The sequence below is a fragment of the Heterocephalus glaber genome, unplaced genomic scaffold, assembly GCF_053883595.1.
Source record: "Heterocephalus glaber isolate CG9 unplaced genomic scaffold, H.glaber_assembly_v1.0 deba00001481, whole genome shotgun sequence".
Classification (NCBI taxonomy): domain Eukaryota; kingdom Metazoa; phylum Chordata; class Mammalia; order Rodentia; family Bathyergidae; genus Heterocephalus; species Heterocephalus glaber.
The window spans coordinates 45038450-45058314 of NW_028258317.1; the positions used below are offsets into that span (position 1 = coordinate 45038450).

Below are 19865 nucleotides of genomic sequence, written 5' to 3' on the forward strand. Positions count from 1 at the left end.
TAGAAAAAAAATTTTTTACATTAAGGTACCTAAACCCAAGTAAATTTCCTTCACTCTTAGTTTAGAGTAAGAACAGTTGGCTAGGATATTATGAATTGACATGTTCTCTCCCAGTATCTACCAAAATTAGACAAAATTGGTGCAATTCTGTGTAGTATCCCAACTTATATCATTGACCTGAAGTTTTAAAAAAAATTCTAGTTTCTGACATTTCCACATGTTATTCTCATGCTATGTATATAGTCAGTCTAGAGCTTTTATAAGGTAGGATCTTAAGGACTGGAGTAATATATGTAATTTAATTCAAGGTTAACTAAAATAAACATATCATCGCCAGCTTGTAGGTTCTTTATAGATAATACTATTTTATTTTTTAAAAATTCTTTTTTGAGACTGGATCTCACTCTATAGTCAAGGCTGGCTTTAAACTCACTATGCAGCCCAGGCTGGCAACAAACTTGCAGCAATCTTCCTGCCTCACTCTGCCTAGTGCTGGGATTACAGGCATGTGCCACCATTCCCAGCCAACAGTGCTACTGTAATAAACACTCCATAACCAAACTCTCGGCTGTCACCTATACCATACCTAAATTTGTTGCCAAAGAGTGTTCAAATTCTGATGCTGACATCAAATAAATTTTATAAAGCAAGTTTACATAAAGACTATATTATAATGCTAATAGCACAGTAAATTCTCTACATTTTATACTGTTAGTTCATCCACAACTCAGTCAGATAAAATAATCATCTATTAAAAAGATATCTGGAAATCAATTTGAAAAAGTAGTATTTAGTATCTACTAAATATGGAGCAGAAATGCCAAAAGGGAAGCTATATAAACCAGCTCCACTATTATTTCTGAAGTAGCTACAAATTATACGGACAATACTAAGACTCTAAGTCGAAAAGTAACCATAAGTGTGTTAATTCTACCAACACCAAGTAACTAGTGATTCTTGTTTAATGTAAATAATTACTTCAGATTTTAATTAGACAATAGTTTTCTTAACTGAATTCTTACTCTAGAAGTCAATTAGTTACATCTTTTTTCCCCCCTCTTCTTTTTTCATACATTAAAAGCCTAAAAAGCCTAAAGAAGTGAGGTGTGGTGACATATAACTGTAATCCTAGCTGCTCATGAATCTGAGGGAGTAGAGTCACAAACTCTAGGTCAGCCTCGGCACCTCAGTGAGACTGTCTCAATAAAGCTAGGCATGGTGGCGCATGCTTGTAATTCTAGCACTCTAGGAGGCTGTGGCAAGAGGATCAGGAGTCCAAGTCCAGTCTAGGCAACTTAGCATGGCCCTGTTTCAAAATAAGGGCTGGGGATGTGGCTCAGTGTATAGGTCCTTGGTTCAATCCCAAATACTGCAAGATGTTACAGATGGATAGATGGATGGATGGATGATGGGCTGAGGAAGCAACTCAGTGGTGGAGCATTTGCCTAGCATGTGCAAGGCTCTGCGATCAATTTTCAGTAATGTATTTTTTTTAAAAAGCATCACTAAAATTTAACTGTTTTTACTGCTCCAAAAGCCTTGAATTCACTTTTTCTTGACCCAACACTGAAATCTCTATTTTTAAAAATAAGGCATTATGGAATTTCATTTTTGATGTATTCCATGTGAGAAATTTTAATAAATAAGATCTAGACCAGTCTAGAACACTTCTTAAATTGATCACAAACAGTCTTGATCACAGTTGCTTGGACTGATTCCACAAACTCATAACTATTAAATTTTCAAGTTAAAATCATAGCAATGTTTCAAGGAAAAAACAGTGGGAATTACAGCAGCATCACAGGAACAATAAAAGGTGAATAACATTTAAAACACAGAAATGATTTCTGGTTGTTTTTCAGCCAACAATAGACCATATCATCAAGAATCAAGAAAAATGTTTAAGTTCATCTATAGTAACTCATCTACATTTCAATCATTATATACCAATCATTATACCTTTGTATTATCATAGGAGAAAAAAGATTTGTCACACTGTCAGAGCTCAGACAATATCATCATTTCAGACTAATTTTTGTATGGAAAAATCACCTAAATTTGTTGCATCTTCTAGGCCATGATCCACTAAACTGTACCCCTAAGCAGTAGCCTAAAGATTGCTGCCTAGGGAAACCCACATAATGAAGCTATATCTACAACAGGGATGCAATTTCCCAATCTCTTCTTCCAATTTACTAAAGCAGCTGCCTAAGACCACTTGTGTACTGCCACTCCAGCCATCTTATGATCTCATAAGACCTCCCCATCCAAATCTTGTCAACCTTCCCTCTAAAGCACATCAAAGGAAACCATTCTAAAGCACAATTAAAACTCTTAACACTTCGCCTCAGTTTTTACCAGTTTCTACCTCCTAATACCCTTTATGAGCTTGCCAAAAGGGGTACTGATGCTACTACCAAGAACACCTACCTTGCCCTTACCACGTATGTGGGGACAGGCAAAGCATTTTACCAGTGATGCTTCATTTAACTCTCACATCAAGACCAAGAGGTAAGTGTATACACCTTATTTTACAGATAAGGCAGAGATTCAGGAAGTTGTTTTAGGTCACATGGCTAGGAAGAGATGGCTCCTGGACACACACAAACAGCATGATTTCAGAATCTTAGGTCCACTGTGCAAATCACTTCTCCACACAACTGTGTTTCTCAAGAAAGGTGACAAAAACACAGAACACTGAAACCTGCTTTTGATGAATTCTCGTTACTGACCAAATATTAACTAATGTATTAGCAGGTACTCAAAAAGAATTTTGTATTCATTCATACCAACAGGACAAAACTCACCGGCTACATACATGTTATATCACATTTGAGTTTAAAAAAAAATTTTCTCTTGAATCAGAAAAGCTTATTCAGTTTCCCTCACCTGTTTCTGTAACTATGACTTATCTAATATAGACAAAAAGGTTTAAAATGCTTATAAAATATATCAACATTCCCAGATACACCTTAGCTGGCAATTTAATCCTACATGTCATCTTAGTCCAAAAATAAAATTCTTCTTTACAATTCTTAAGAAAAGTACCTAAGATTCTGTCTCTCCTATTTTAATGTTGTCAGTAGTAACTGTACTGAAAATATGGGATAAAAGGAAGTCATAATACCCGCTCCTGCACTTGTGGCACTCATTTCCAGCATTACAGAGACAGGTCAGATATACTTCATATATTTAAAGTAACAATTTGCTCAGAGTATATAACTAACATTGAGTCCTTTTAATATTTTTAAAGGTTTTTTTTTTTTTTTTGTGAGAGCAGTATTGGGGATTGAATGCAGGGCCTTCACAATCAGTTATATCACCAGACCTTTTTAATTTTAAGATGGGGTCTCACTAATTACATTGCCTACGCTATGCTGCAACTTGAGATTTTCCTGCCTCAGCCTTCTGGAGTGCTGGGATTACAGGCATGTGCCATCATGTGCCATCAAAGATTCACTACATTTGAATCTTTGTAATGTGCCTAGGATTCCTAAAATTTTGGCCAAAGTTTCACAAACAACAAAAACCAAAGCCTAACTCAAATACAAATGCCCAAATGCTAAAGAGACTCCACACTCTCCAGTTGCTGTTTTACCAGTTTTTATAATATAAAATCTTTTGTATTTCTAACAAATAAAGATACGGCTTTGAAATACCTATTTTAAGGGAATACAAAAAGAATTAACTTGAATATGTTCATGTTGTTTCCTCTGCCGCGTTAATATAAATGCACTGTCAATTTGCCTATCAGAAAGACAGTAAACTTTTGTTTTTGTCTGAAAACATACTACAGTTGTCTTCTCTGTAGCCACTTTAATTAATCTTAACATTCCATAAAAACAATCAAATAAAACAGACTAGGAGAAAATACTTAAACACTACATATCTGATAAATGGCAAAAATCAAACAATCCAATTAGAAAATGTGAAAAAACAAATCTAAAGGCTGTATGAATGTTAAACAAGCAAATGAATGATGTTCAACATCATTAGCCATTAGGAAAAAGTAAATTAAAATGAGTTACCACTACATACCTATCACTATGGCTTAAAATGAAAAATGGCAAAACAGCAAATGCTGGTTAACGATGCATAGAAACTCAAATCACTCATATTGCTGATAGAAATGTAAAATGGTACAGGCACTCCACAAAACAGTCTGCAGTCTCTTTTGAAAAATAAAAACACAACTACCAGGAATTGGGGTGGGGATTTAGCTCAGTGGTTTTGCTGCCTGCTATGCAAGTGCAAGGATCTGAGTTCGATCCCTGGCACAAAAACAACAACAACAACAACAACAACAACAAAAACCCCAAAAACTACCAGGAATTGCACTCCTTGACATTTAGGCCAGAGAAATTAAAACTTCACTTACACAAACACTATATACATATGCAACTTTAGCTATAATAGCTAAAATCTACTAATGCAGACATTTTTCAAGAAGTGAATCGTTAAACTATAGTACATTCATACCATGGACTAATCCTCAGCAATAAAAACAAATATATTGATAGAAGTCACGATGTCTCGAGAATCCACATTCAAGGAAATATTAAAAAAAAAAGTGAATCCAAAAGGTTACGAAGTACATGATTCCACTTACAGAAATTCTTGAAGTGACAAAATTACACAAATGGAGAAAAGATTAAATGTTACTGGTGTTAGGGACACAATATAATGGGATTTTTACACTTTGTCCTTGGCTCTATGTTACAACACAGCCTTATTAAGTTCTATGGGCTGACTGTAATTACAGTAAAACCTGAGTCTGGGAGAATAATTCATTGAGCTCATAATCCAATGCACTTGTGTATCAAAGCAGCAAAAGTGAGCAAGAAACCAGTTATGATTATGTGATGTTCAGCATGACATACTACTCCAACGCAAGACATTTCTCATTTATTGTTAAAATTTCTTACAAATGTTTGCTCATCTTGCAGAACACTCACAGACCAAGTTACTCGCAATCCAAGGTTTTACTGTATATATAATCTCTTTATTTTTGACAAATACTGAAGGTGCATAACTGAAATTATGATAGTAGAAATGTTAGGATTTTGTGTGAATGTCAATATCCTGGTTGTGATACTGTATTACATGGACTATGACAAAATGTCACCATTGGGAGAGCACAGGATGGCTATATTGTTTGTAATGCTACAATTTCTAATTGTGAATCTACAATTACCTCAAAACAGTAAGTTTAATTTTTAAAAGCTGAGCTCTATAATGTATTTTGTGTGTAATAATTGCTTAGCAAATATAAATAAGTTAAATTAGTACATGTAAAGACACTACCAGTTTCTCTTATTGCTTGTGGAAAAATGGTTACTCCAACATAAAAACTATGCTCAAAAGAGATAGCAGTGTTTGGTGAATCGTAGACAAAGCTTTTAAATTTCCCTAAGTAATCAAGACAAGTTCTAAAAAACAAAGTCTTAACATGACTTACTACTTCATCTGCAAATCCACCAGCCAGGACAAGAGAATAAGCCCCATCATTACTGCGACCATGAATTCCACCAACATGGGGCCTATGAACACCTGCTTCGCTCACCTATAAAATAAGTAAAAAGAATTGTGAATACCTCCCAACAATTAAGTTACATTTATAAAAAGCTTTCACATATATTATTGAGTCATGAACCAAAGAACCATGTCTCACCCAGAGTTCTATCTTTTGTTCTCTCATTTTAGTTCTCCCCAAATAAATCCTAAAGGGGCTAAGGTGACAAACCTTCAATCTGAGTAGGCCTAGATTTCTCAGTTTCATAGTGACTTTAATAATCATCATCTTAAGTAATTGGAACTTCCAACCAAACTCAGGAAAAAGAACACTTGTCAGTGGTCACGATCACTTTTCCCTTATTTCTCTTCTTTAATTATGGGTATTTCCTACCCACACTGTCACATCAAAAATGCAGGTATCATTTTACCCCATTCTTTTCCTATGTTCCTCAAGACATATGGTCACAAACACTCTTGATTCTATTTCCTAAATCCTTCAAATCCATCTTTTTTATTCCCACTGCTCAATCTTAATTTGAGTCATTTATGCTTACATCAGACTCTATTTCATTGCCTTCAGTTTTGCTCCTTTGAACTTACCTTACCATTAAAACAGTATCTGTTTGGAGAAGAACTGTGTTTGACTTTTAGTGCTTAAAATATATTAAATGATCTTAAGAGTATCAAGCTCAAGTAACGCTTATATATTGCCCTCTGTCAATTTTGCTATTTTCCCAGCTTTATCTATAGCTGCCCTGTCATGCAGCCTGTAAGTTAGAGCCAAAATTACTGAACGTTACCCAAACATGAATTCCATTTCCAATTTAGTGATGCTATCCCTACTCCAACATCCTATGGATTTTCTCATATATTTTGGATTCTTCTTCACTGAACTAAGTACCCCTCTTTCTACACTTCACACTCCTTGAGCAAGGTATTATAAAAACAATTCTTCTTAGTAAAAGAAGCTGAAATTTAAGCTTACCCAGTGAGCTTGGAAAAAGAAAGCGGTAAGCCAACAAGAAGCTAATAATAAAAACTGAAACTGGAAAAGCATAGGCCTTGGAAACTCCAGATAGTTTAGCAGGAGTCAGAGGCACTTGGTTTTACTACTTCACCAATCTTAGTAAAAATAAATTTCTTCTAGTATCTCCCATTCCCTAAAAGGCAAATCCATTCTGCTACATGCTAAGTCAATAACCTCAGTCATCTTGGAGTCTTAGACCTTATTAAAGGGGCTTTTAAAGTTGGGGAATGATGTACTAACAGATACACTCAAAGGAACAAAAATATTTATAGCATTTTAGTATAATGTATTTATAATATTTCCTGTACTTATAGATCAAAAGTTATAAAAATACAAATCCTAAATAGTAGTTCAGTCAAAATTCTGACATAACTATTCCAAGGATGAGAGGATGCAAACTACTGAGCTAAATATCCATCTTTCATAGAAGAAAATTAGTAAAACTAAAATATAAAAGAAATAAACAAATACGTTATTTAGAAATAAGGCAGAGCCATGGGAAAAACTAAAATTTTATCTCTGAAAAACAAAAAATGGGAAATGAAAAGTATGAATAGTATATGAAATCACATACTACTTAACTTTTCAAGCTATGTACAATGTATTTCTATTTTAATTTTAAAATCGTATCAAAGATCTAAGTACAATGGATCACTAAGTATTAAAAAGCAGCCTTAGTTGAAGTTCAGAATCCTTGGTATCTCTAAGAATTGTCCTTCTCCAAAATTGTGTTTCTTTCATATGAAGTTTTCCATGATGAAATTAACCTTCTAAAAAAGAAATTAGGAATGAATACAACAGTATCTTCCTCAAGTGGAAAAGAGAGAAACAATTTTATTCTTGCATTAGCTAGCACTTCCTTCTAATATGTTCACTTTCACTGAAAATAAGCCTCAAAGAAAACATTCAAAGTAGGCTTAAAAGTTCAATGACATTTAATTAGAATTTACCAACTGACTTAAAGAAAAAATTAATATTCAAATATTACATTTTTTATAAGAAAATTCTTTTGAAAGCTTAATGATAAGAGCTAAGCATGGGAGTGCACACCTGTAATCTCAGCACTCTATGAGGCTGAGACAGGACAATTCCAAGTTTGAGCCCAGCTAGCTGGGCAACTTAGCAATACTCTGTTTCAGGCATTTGAAAATGTAGCTCAGATACAGCCCTGGTTTTAATCTCCAGTACAGCTGGAAGGGGAGGGAAGAAGAGAAAAGAGAAAAGAAAGATAAAAAGAATAATATTAACACCATAACTATAAAGAACAGTAAAATAAACTGATAAGAAAGCATAGCTGATGACCGATTCTGTGATGTATATTCCTGTTAGCCTTCCTGCTGACAACTGATGCACCATTTGCTATTAACAAGATCCACCTTATAGTCAATACATGTTAACACTACCTTAATTTTACATAAACCCATTTTATTCTTTCAATTAAACCAATTTAAAAACGTACCTGAACTCTAAATCTCCAAGTTGATCCAACAGGAATACCAGGAATAGGCCCATAATGATTAGAAGGGACAATTGTACATTCTTTTGTACGGCCAACACAAGCCATGCCCTGCAAGTTACAAAACAACCTATCTGAGAAATCAATTATGTTAAATCTTAATTGAAAAATTTAAATCCCAAAGATAACACAGAAGCCCCACTATTTATATGTAACTTAGATGTCACCAATTTTCACAATTATACTATTTAATCTTTTGCTATAACTGCTGCTTTCATTAAAACATTATATAAGGGGGTGTGGGGAGAAAGGAAACCTTCTCCATTGTTGGTGGGACTGCAGACTGGTGCAACCACTGTGGAAATCAGTATGGAGATACCTCAAAGAACTAGGACTAGAGGTCCAATTCGACCCAGCTATCCCCCTGCTGGGGATCTTCCCCAAAGAATTAAAAGAATCATACCACAGCGATATATGTACACCCATGTTTATAGCGACAGTTTGTAATAGCTAAAGCTTGGAAACAGCCCAAGTGCCCATCAACAGAAAAATGGATAAAGAAGATGTGCGTTTTTTTTTTATAAAATGGAGTACTACTCAGCCATAAAGAATGAGAAACTGCTGTGCACGCCCTACCAAGGTCCTGAGTCATGCAGAAGATGCCATATCACCCCAGGGCAGACAGGCAGGTCTGCCCATGCCCTACCGAGGTCCTGAGTTGCACAGAACACGCCGAATCAGCCCACTGCAGACAGGCAGGTCTGTGCACCCTCTACCGAGGTCCTGAGTCGTGCGGAAGATGCCAAATCACCCCGCTGCAGACAGGCAGGACTGCCCATGCCCTACCAAGGTCCTGAGTCGCACAGAACATGCCGAATCAGCCCACTGCACACAGGAAGGTCTGTGCACGCCCTACCGAGGTCCTGAGTCATGCGGAAGACACTGAATCACCCTGCTGAAGACAGGCAGCCACCTGGTTCAACACTACAAAGACGCAGAGGACACCAGACCACCAGACCAAGGTAGTGAGTCCCACTGTTCTTGGCCCAGAGGTAGGGGCTTCTGAGCCCTCGGAGCACTACTCCTGGTCCAGAGGAAGGGGCTTCCCGGTCACCATCCCTCCCGCTGCTTCCAGCCCAGAGGAAAGGGCTTTTGGGCCACCTTCTGTCCCGCTGCTCCTGGACCAAAGGAAGGGGCTTCCAGGCCATCATCCCTCCCACCACTCTTGGCCCAGAGGTAGGGGCTTCTGGGCTGCCATCCCACTGCTCCTGGTCCAGGGGAAGGGGCTTCCAGGCCACCATCTCTCCCACTGCTCCCAGCCCACAGGAAAGGGATTTTGGGTCACCATCCCTAACTCTGCTCTCGGCCCCTGTCCCACCTCTCCCAGCTCAGAGGAGGTAATCCATGCAGGCACTAAGAGCCCCCACCCCAGTCAAAATGAGAAAACAAGTAAGTCTCAAAACCAGACTTTCAGATCACCTACAACAACCCCAAAGGGAAATGAGATGGAACACTCTGATACTCAATCACCTGGACCCACTGAACTGGCAACAACAAAAGGGGATCTGGAAAAAATGAAATCAGAAATAGGTTCTCAGAAAACAGGAGAAATTGTGCCCCTAGTGCAACACATGATTAATAAATCTAGAGAGGAGCTCAGGAATATGATGGAATCCCAACATAAGAAACAAGTGGAATCCATAAAACAGATGCAAATAGATTTCCAGGACATGAAAAACTCCATTGAAAGTCTACACAGCAGAATGAGCCAATGTGAGGACAGAATTTCAGATATAGAAGATAAGATTGCAATTAGTGACCAGGAAAAGAAAAATTGCTTCAAAATTATAAGGGAACAGGAAAAATCAATCCAGCAGCTGCTAGATGATGCAAAGAAGAACAACATAAGACTGACTGGGCTCAATGAAGAAACAGGAGAGAGTGGAGATGACATAAAAAAATCTCTTCACAGAAATAATGGCAGAAAACTTCCCAAGCAGGGGAAAAGAGCTTGACATACAGATAAGGGAGGCATATAGGACTCCAAATAGCCTTGATCAAAAATAATCTACACATAGGCATATAATTGTTAAGATTCCAGAAACACAACAGAAGAACAAAGTTCTCCAAGCAGTCTGAGAAAAGAAACAAATCACATACAAAGGAAAGCCCATCAGAATGACAGCAGACTTCTCAACACAAACCATCAAGGCAAGAAGAGCTTGGAGTGACATAGTCCAAGACCTAAAAGAAAACAGCCTCCAACCCAGATTGATGTACCCTGCAAAACTCTCTTTCAAAATGGATGGAGAAATAAGATACTTTCATGACAAAGAGCACCTTAGGAACTTCGTGAATACCAAACCAGCACTCCAAAGAATTTTACACAATAGCCTAGGAACAGACATTGAGGATCACAACCCCAGGAAGCAAAGCAGAATGAACTCATCTGGCATGACAAGAAATTAAATGGAAAGGGGGGAACCCAAGAAAAAGAAGAAGTCATAGCAATGACAAGTTAATACGTTTCAGTTATAACCATCAACATTAATGGTCTCAATTCACCAATCAAAAGAAATAGACTGGCAGAATGGGTCAAGAAGCAAAATCCAACAATATGCTGCATACAAGAAACACACTTAATTCAAAAGGAAACTCATAGACTGAAAGTTAAAGGGTGCAAAACAATACTCCATGAGACAGGAACCCGAAGAAAAGCAGGAGTAGCTATCCTCTTGGCAGATCAAGTAGATTTCAAACCAACAATGATTAAGAGAGATGAAGAAGGACACTACATCCTTGTAAAGGGAAGAATCCAAGAGGAAGAGATGACAATCATAAATATCTATGCACCAAACACTAGTGCACCCAACTATATAAAACAAATATTAACGGACATGAACAGTCATATATGCACTAATACAATTGTAGTGGGGGACCTCAACACCCCACTGTCACAAATAGATAGATCAACTAGACTAAAAATAAGTAATGAAATACTAGAACTCAATTGAACTCTTGAACAAATGAACTTAACAGATGTTTACAGAGTGTTCCACCCCACAAAATCAGAATACACATTCTTCTCAGCTGCACATGGGTCATTCTCCAAAATAGACCACATACTCACACATAGAACATGTTTAAGGAAGTGCAAAGGAACTGAAGTTATCCCCTGTATATTATCAGACCACAGTCCGATGAAATTGGAGATCCATAGCAAAAGAAACTCAAAAAATTTCATAAACATGTGGAAATTGAACAACACACTTCTGAATAACCAATGGGTCATAGAGGAAATTAAAGAAGAAATCAGACAGTTCCTTCAATTAAATGACAATGACAATAAAACATATCGGAATCTATGGGACACAATGAAAGCAGTCTTACGAGGGAAATTCATAGCAGTGAATATGCATATTAGGAAAACAGAACGAGCCCAATTAAACAACCTGATGCTGAACCTCAAGCTTCTAGAAAAAGAAGAGCAGGACAACCCCAAAGCTCACACAAGGGAGGAAATTATAAAGATCAGAGGAGAAATCAATGCAATGGAGACTAAGAGAATTATACAAAAAAATCAATGAAGCCAAGAGTTGGTTCTTTGAAAGAATCAACAAAATTGACAAACCTTTAGCCAACCTTGTCAGAAAAAGGAAAGAAAAGGCCCAAATCCATGCAATTAGGAATGAAAAGGGTGAAATGACAACAGACCCAGCAGAAATCCAGAGGATCATCAATACCTACTTCCAGAACCTATACACCAATAAGATGGACAACACAGAAGAAATGGACAGATTCCTAGATACATATGAATTACCAAAGTTGAACAAAGAAGACCTAAAAATTCTGAACAACCCAATATCAACCAATGAAATTGAAAATGTAATTAAAAACTTATCAGCTAAGAAAAGCCTGGGCCCTGATGGCTTCACTGCTGAATTCTACAAGACATTTAGAGAGGAACTGCTGCCATTACTGTTTAAACTCTTCAATGAAATTGAAAGGGAAGCAATACTCACAAATTCATTCCTGGAAGCAAGCATCACCTTGATCCCCAAAGCAGAGAAAGACCCAACCGAAAAAGAGAACTATAGGTCAATCTCACTAATGAACATAGATGCAAAAACCCTTAATAAGATACTGGCAAACAGAATGCAGAAGATTATCAAGAAGATCATACACCCTGATCAAGTGGGATTCATCCCAGGGATGCAGGGATGGTTCAATATACGAAAATCAATCAATGTAATACACTATATCAATAGAGCCAAGGACAAAAACCATAGGATTAGCCCCACAGATGTAGAAAAAGCATTTGACAACATCCAACATGCATTTATGATAAAACCCTACACAAAATTGGAATAGATGGTCTCTACCTCAAACTGATAGAAGCCATCTATGAAAAACCAACAGCCAATATCACACTAAATGGTCAAAAACTGAAATCCTTCACACTCAAATCAGGAACAAGACGAGGATGTCCACTATCACCACTCTTGTTCAATATAGTTCTGGAAACATTAGCCATGGCAATTAGACAAGAGAAAGAAAAAAGGAATAAAGATAGGCAATGAAGAGGTCAAACTGTCATTATTTGCAGATGACATGATACTCTATAGAGAAGACCCCAAGAACTCCACCAAAAGTCTTCCAGACTTAATAACCTAATTCAGTCAAGTAGCAGGTTACAAGGTCAACACACAAAAATCAATAGCTTTCCTCTACACCAATGACAGACTCACTGAGAGAGAAATAGGGCAAATAATTCCTTTCACAATAGCATCCAAAAAACTGAAATACCTAGGAATCATCCTAAAGAAAGAAATCAAAGACCTCTACTCTGAAAACTATGGCACTCTGAAAAGAGAGATGGAAGATGATATCAGAAAATGGAGAGACATCCCCTGCTCCTGGGTAGGAAGGATTAATAGAGTGAAAATGGCCATACTCCCAAAACTGCTATATAGATTTAATGCAATTCCAATTGAGATTCCAGCAACACGCTTCATAGACCTCGAGAAAACAATCCAAAAATTCATTTGGAATAAGAAGAGACCCAGAATAGCAAAAGCAATTCTAGGTAACAGAGACATGGCAGGGGGTATCACAATCCCCAACCTGCAACTCTACTACAAAGCTACTGTGATAAAAACACCATGGTACTGGCAAAGAAACAGACTTGAGGATCAGTGGAACAGATTAGAAGATGCAGAAACAATGCCAGACACACTCAGCCATCTCGTCTTTGACAAAGGAGCCAAACACCCTCACTGGAGGAAAGATAGCCTCTTTAATAAATGGTGCTGGAAAAATTGGGCTTCAACTTGCCAAAGATTAAAAGTAGACCTGTTATCTCTCACCATGCACTAAACTAAAATGAAAATGGATTGATTAAAGATCTAAATATTCAAATAGAAACTCTGAACCAGTTGGAATAGAGGTTAGGTAGAACCCTTGAAGACATCGGTGTAGGAAAAGATTTTATGAACAAAACCTCAATTGCCCGTGAACTAGCACAAACAATCAACAAATGGGATCTCTTCTTATTAAAAGGCTTCTGCACAGCAAGAGAAACCACTAGCAGTGTGAAGAGACAACTCCCAATGTGGGAAAAAATCTTCACCTGCTCTTCCTCAGACAAAGGTCTACTATCTCGAATCTAGAAAGAACTTAAAAAGATCAGACCTCCCAAATTTAAAAACCCAATCCAAAAATGGGCATCTGAAATGAACAGACATTTCTCAGACAAAGAAGTAGAAATAGCAAATAAATACATGAAAAAATGTTCAACATCACTGGTCATTCGAGAGATGCAAATAAAAACAACTCTGAGATTCCACTTCACTCCAGAAAGAATGGCTGCTAACAGGAAATCAACCAATAACAAATGCTGGCGGGGCTGTGGGGAAAGAGGAACCCTGCTCCACTGCTGCTGAAAGTGTAGACTGGTGCAACCACTATGGAAATCAGTATGGAGATACCTCAAAGAACTAGGACTGGAAGTCCCATTTGACCCCGCTATTCCACTGCTGGGGATCTTCCCCAAAGAATTCAAAGAATCATACCACAGTGATATATGTGCACCCATGTTCATAGCAGCACAGTTTATAATAGCTAAAACTTGGAAACAGCCCAAATGCCCATCAACTGGAGACTAGATAAAGAAAATGTGGTTTTTTATATAAAATGGAGTACTACTCAGCCATCAAAAATGAGAAATTAGAGACATTTATAGCTAAGTGGATGCACATTGAGGCAATACTCTTAAGTGAAATAAATAGGACACACATGTGTAAATACCGAATAGTTTCTCTGGTGTGAGAAACTGAAAGTGTAAATAAGGATTAAATGTATAATAGGTCATGTGAAATAGGAAGAAAAGGGGCAAAGGGGAAGGAAGTGGGAGGGCTAGGGGAAAGGATAGAAGGGAATGGGATTAATATGAAAAAATGGAAAAATAGGCACAAAATCTTTGTAAATAGGGAGGACTGGAGGGGTTGAAGGGAGGGCTGGGCAAGGGTGAAAAACAAGAACCAATAGAGACTATGTAAAGGTGCAAATTTCCAATGATGAATGTCATTATATTGCATACCTAAAATGTACCAATGATTAGAATGAATAATCGATAATGTAAAATAGGAAGGTCCAAAGGGGTAGGGGTAGTGGGAGGGGCAGGCCAAAGGAAAGAAGGGAAAGGAAAAATGCTGAGAAATGGAAAAAATGGAAATAAAGTCTTTGTAAATAGGGGAGGGCGAAGGGCCTGAAGGGAGGGCTAGGAATGGGGAAAAAATAAGAACCAAGATGCATTATGTAAAGGTACAATTCCCAATGAGAAATGTAATTGTGTTGTATACCTACAATGTACCAATAACAGAATTTAATACAAAAAAAAAAAAAAAGAATGAGAAACTAGAGACATTTATAGCTAAATGGATGCATACTGAGGCCATCCTCTTAATTGAAATAAATAGGACACACACGTGTAAATACCAAATAGTTTCTCTAGTGTGAGAAACTGAAAGTGTAATTAAGAATTAAAATGATTAAAATGAATAACGGATAATTTGAAATACAAAGAAAAGGCTCAAAGGGGTAGAGATGGCAGGCGGGGAAGGGGAGAGATCAGGTTACAGGCTGGAATCTGGAAAGAATGCATATATCGATTGGGTTTAAAACTATAGGAAGAGATGTAGATAAGAGGCTAGGCTGGAGCTCATCAGTGGGTTGGGAAGGAAGAGTCACTGAGATCAAAGGAGAGGAGGGTGTGTTTCCAGAAGAAGCACATACAACTATGTACAGTACACAGTACTCAATAGTGTGATGAATGACTGTCTGTTACTGTTTTAGGTACTTATCATAACATGTTGTGCTTTTCATCCTTTAGAGCATAATTCTACTTATATAAAAGTTTACTGTAAAACAGTGTGCTATGCCAGTGGTAGCCTCATGTATCTCATGTTTAACTACGTTATTTGGATATCAAGGGGCCATCACAGATGACTGACGCATACCTTTTCAGTTTGCACTTAGAAGTTGGCACTCTTTGTGGTACTTTGCGATACACATGGATGAAACTGCCTAATAACATTTAACAGATTATATTTCCATCACATGTTATATGACTGCATTGAAATTTAAATTTAAAAAATGTGGCCTATGTGGAGTCTACTAGCTGATTAGATTTTTTTTCCAGACCACTATTTGTTCAATATTAGTTTTGAAAATCTTTCTAAAACAAATCACATCCTCTGATGTCTTGTTAATGCTTGAGATATTTTTTTAAATTATATGGAAAAATGTTTAAGTACTTTCCAGTTTTGCTTTGGTTGAGTTCTACTATATTTGAGTATTATTAGTTTTTTTCCCTTGCATTGTTTTTCTTTGAATAATTTTAATTTTTGTATGTGTGTGTGTTTGATAATAAAGTTATACATTTAAATAAATTATATAATGTAATATGCTACTGGGGTTAAAAAAAGTGAATTTCTTCTTTACCCTGCCCCAGTCTCTCCGGCTTTCAGTACTAGCTGAAGGCATCTTTGCTTTCTTTTTACTCATCTTGAGTCTTTCACCAGCCTTTACAACTTCACTGGAATCAGTTTTACAGCAAGGACAATACCTTTAAAAGAAAGAAGAAGAATTCTGACAATACTATATTCAGGTCAATAACAGAATAATAATCTTTATAGTTTAAATACAAGTTATAAGATGTATTGCTTGGGATATATTTCAGAGCTTCACCTGACATTAAACTTTTAAAAATATTTTTATGATTAGGCTGGGTGCAAAAACAGTTTTATAATTCTTTTAGACATTTTAAAGATTTTAATATTACAAATTCTCAAACTGAGATCAAAAGTCAGATAAAACTAAGATTCACATTGTAATCTTATCACTGACAGTAGAAATTATTCATTTGAAATTCTTACAATTGAAACAAAAATAGAAATACATGATGCTTCTAGACCAAACACTGAACTAGGCAATGGATATATCTCCTCCATAACTTGCCTTTTAGAATTCTCAGAATCGAAAATATACAGTCTGTTATAAGAACTATATAAGACGTCAGGGACTTTTGCTTATGTTAGTCCTAATCCTATCTGTATTTTAATTCCATTTGTTATTTATCATAAACTATATTAAATCTTTTGTAAAAGCATAGGTATGTATCTATAGACAACATTAAGATGGAGTGCTTACAAATATGACAAATCCTATAACACAGAGGTAAGGTATAATAGGTGTGTGTATGTGACTATTTTTTTTTTTCCTTTTTCTTTTCTTACAGCTGAGGATTGAACCTAGGACATAAGGTATGCTAAGCAAGTGCTCTACCACTCACTGACTTATACTGCCATCCTCTTTTTCTTTTATTTTCAGACAAAATCTGGCTAAATTTCCCAGGCTGGATTCCAACTTGCAATCCTCCTGCTTCAGAGTTCTGAGTTGTTGGGAATACAGGTGAACCTAGCTGACATGAGGTTATTTTTGGTCAGTGAAGAATGCAAACTTCATGAGGTAACCTAGTTGGCATCACAGAAGAGAAAAATGTAGATAGTTCAATCCCTGAAGTTGCCAAAATTATGTCTGAAAAGGCAACAAATACAGGAAGTTAAAAATCCTTTGTACTGGGTGGGGCTGTGCAGGTCAATAATCCCAGCTACTTGGGAGGCTAAGGAAGGAGGATTATAAATTTGAGGCCAATTTCGGCAATTTAGTGAGACCACCATCTCTAAATTAAGAGAAGAGGATAGGTGGTATACTTCAGAGGTAGGGCACTTGCCTAGCATGAGTGTGGATCTGAACTTAATTTTCAGCCACTCCTCCTTATGATTAAAGCAAGTATTAACTGTCTGATGAGAAAATGATCTCAAAGATTATCCAGACAACATAATTTGAAGAAACAGAAAAGATGATTTAAGGTCAAGTAGTTCCAGGTGAAATGAAGTACACCCTGATAAGAATTTAGAGATATTCCATACAGTAATATAAGACTATCTGCCTATGGGATAGTTCCTTTAAAGGGTTTATTTGGAACCTCCAATATGACAGGCATTAATTGGTGCTGGGGACAAATTCTTGTGATGAAAATGTTTACCCACTGTAGGTAAGGTAAAGCATCATGTACAAGGAAAGAACGTTATATAATGTTAAGCACTATACTGTAAATGAAATAAATCAGCAATATGTGAAAAGAGCAACTGGAAATGGTATGTTTCTTAAGCACAGATAAGTCAAGAAAAGCATTCCAGTCAAAGGAACAGTTAAGTACAAAGGTCCTAAGGCCTAAAAAGAAATGTTAAGTGTAGAGGAACATAAAGGTGAATATAATTAAAGGTTAGTAGGTAAGCAAATTGAAGGTAAGTAAACTGGCTGGTGATAAGCAATAGAGTTAAAAGAACACAAGAACCAGGCCCATAAATACTAACAATTTGATTTTATTCTAAGCATATCATGAAGATAGTGGGGACTTTAAACAGGTGAGTGACCTTGATTCAGGACTTACTAACATCATCCTTGCATTATAGGACAAAGGACAGGCAATGAGTACTGTGGAAACAAAGACAAGAGTATGTATTACAGAAGCTTAGGCAAGAGATAGTAGTTTGGATTCGGGTGTAAAAATGGAGAGAGTTTATGGAAAATTAACAAGATTTGATAATGTACTAGAGATGGAGTAGGTGAACGGACTAAGGAAGAAACAAAGATGAGTCTAGTTTTTTTGCATGAACAAGTAGTTATGATCTTATTTACCAGAGGCTGGGAGAAGAACAGGATTTTAGAAGTGACTGTGAAAATCAAGAGCTCCATATGGGCTGATTTTGGGATGCTGGTCAAGTAGGCAAATGCACATAAAAATACAAAGCTAAGGGGAGATTAGATTTCAAAGCAAAAATTCAAAATAATACATTAGTATTTAAAGTGTCATGACTAGGTGAACGCATCTAGAAATCAAGCATGAAAAGGAAACAAGGAGTGCTTTAGGGATACTGAAATTTGGTTAGTGAGGGGAAAACACTAATAAGGCCAGAGAAGAAGGTAAAAATTAGGATCATATAATACCATAAAATCTGAAGAAACAGAAAGCAGGTGAGCAGTTTATTTGTTGTTTTCTTTTTTGGTACCAGGGATCGAACTCGGGACCTTGTGCTTGTGCAGCAGGCACCAGAACCACTGAGCTAAATCCCCGGCCCAGGTGAGCAGTTTAGTAAGGAAAGGATTGAGAAGTGATCAGTGGGTTTGAAAACACACAAAGTTATCTATAAGCTCTACATAAGCATATGATGGAGTTGTGGTAAAAAGAAAGCCATACTGGAGTGGCTGAGGTATAAATGGGAGGAAAGGAAATGAGAACAATCGGTGGAGGTAGCTTTTGAGAAGGTTGGCCATGCAGGAAGCAGGGAGCCAGGAAGCAGCTGGTGGGGAGAAATGCAAACAAGGGAAGTTTGTGTTTTGAAAACTCTAGAGATTCTAGGATGATAGTTAAAAATGGTCTAGTAAGGGCAGTTTGGAAAAGGAATTAACTGCAGGACCAAATTTCTTGGAAAGACAAAAGGATATGTAACTTTAAGGCCATGAGAAGGGTTTACAGCTGTAATTTTAGAGGAAGTATGACTATTATCATGGAAAAATTCAGAGTGTTACCATGCAGGTGAGTAGTAAAGGTGCCAAAAGAAGTTAAATCCCTTCCCCTTTTCTCTCACCCCTACAGCATCCGCTGTAATAGAGCAACCACCTTTCTAACAGGCGGAGGAAAGGGCAAAGGAAGTAAGGAGAATCTATTCTTCACACTCATATCAGCTACCCACTTCTTACATCATTATCTCTGAGTATGTCATACATCTTTAAAACCCTCGATGACAGCAATTTGTCCCATGGTTTAAAAAGGGAAAAATAGTATTCCTTAACATGATCTTAATGTTCATTAAACTTTGGGCACATTTCTGCCAGTCTTGTTTCTAGCAGTTTTTTGTCATTGTTGTTTTTCAGTGGCTAACACTATGCAGAGAAATTTAGATTTTTGACAAATATATTTGGCCTTGGAGCTTCGGTCTATTCATCAACATCATAGGATTAGAAACAGTAATACACATAAGCACTTTGAGGCTATCATATAATATATGCTTAATAATAATGAGTACTATTATAGAATACAATGGAACATCTAAGATAGGGGGGTGGGGGTAGTCCAGAAAGGCTTATGAAGGAAGTCACTTTTAAATGAAATGTTGAAGGATGAAAATCATCTTGAAGCTAAACATAAGAGGAAAATGCTTACAAGGAGAAAATATTTCAAGTGTAAAAAGTCAGAAGAAAAAGAACATGACTTGCTTAAGGAGTTGAAAGACATTTAATCTG

The 19865-nt window shown here is 36.8% G+C and overlaps 1 protein-coding gene across 6 annotated transcripts in view; it reads right to left on the reverse strand.

Moving 5' to 3' along the window:
- The window catches only part of Uhrf2 (ubiquitin like with PHD and ring finger domains 2), an 89331-nt gene that overhangs the window by 14846 nt on the left and 54620 nt on the right, over positions 1-19865 (reverse strand). For all 6 annotated transcript variants that reach the window (XM_087183469.1, XM_004838262.3, XM_021252808.2 and 3 more), the window contains 3 exons: positions 15999-16122; positions 8001-8108; positions 5459-5563 (listed from right to left, as the gene is read on the reverse strand). In XM_087183469.1, coding sequence (XP_087039595.1) covers positions 5459-5563; positions 8001-8108; positions 15999-16122 — 337 coding nt within the window. The remainder of the gene's footprint in view (positions 1-5458; positions 5564-8000; positions 8109-15998; positions 16123-19865) is intronic.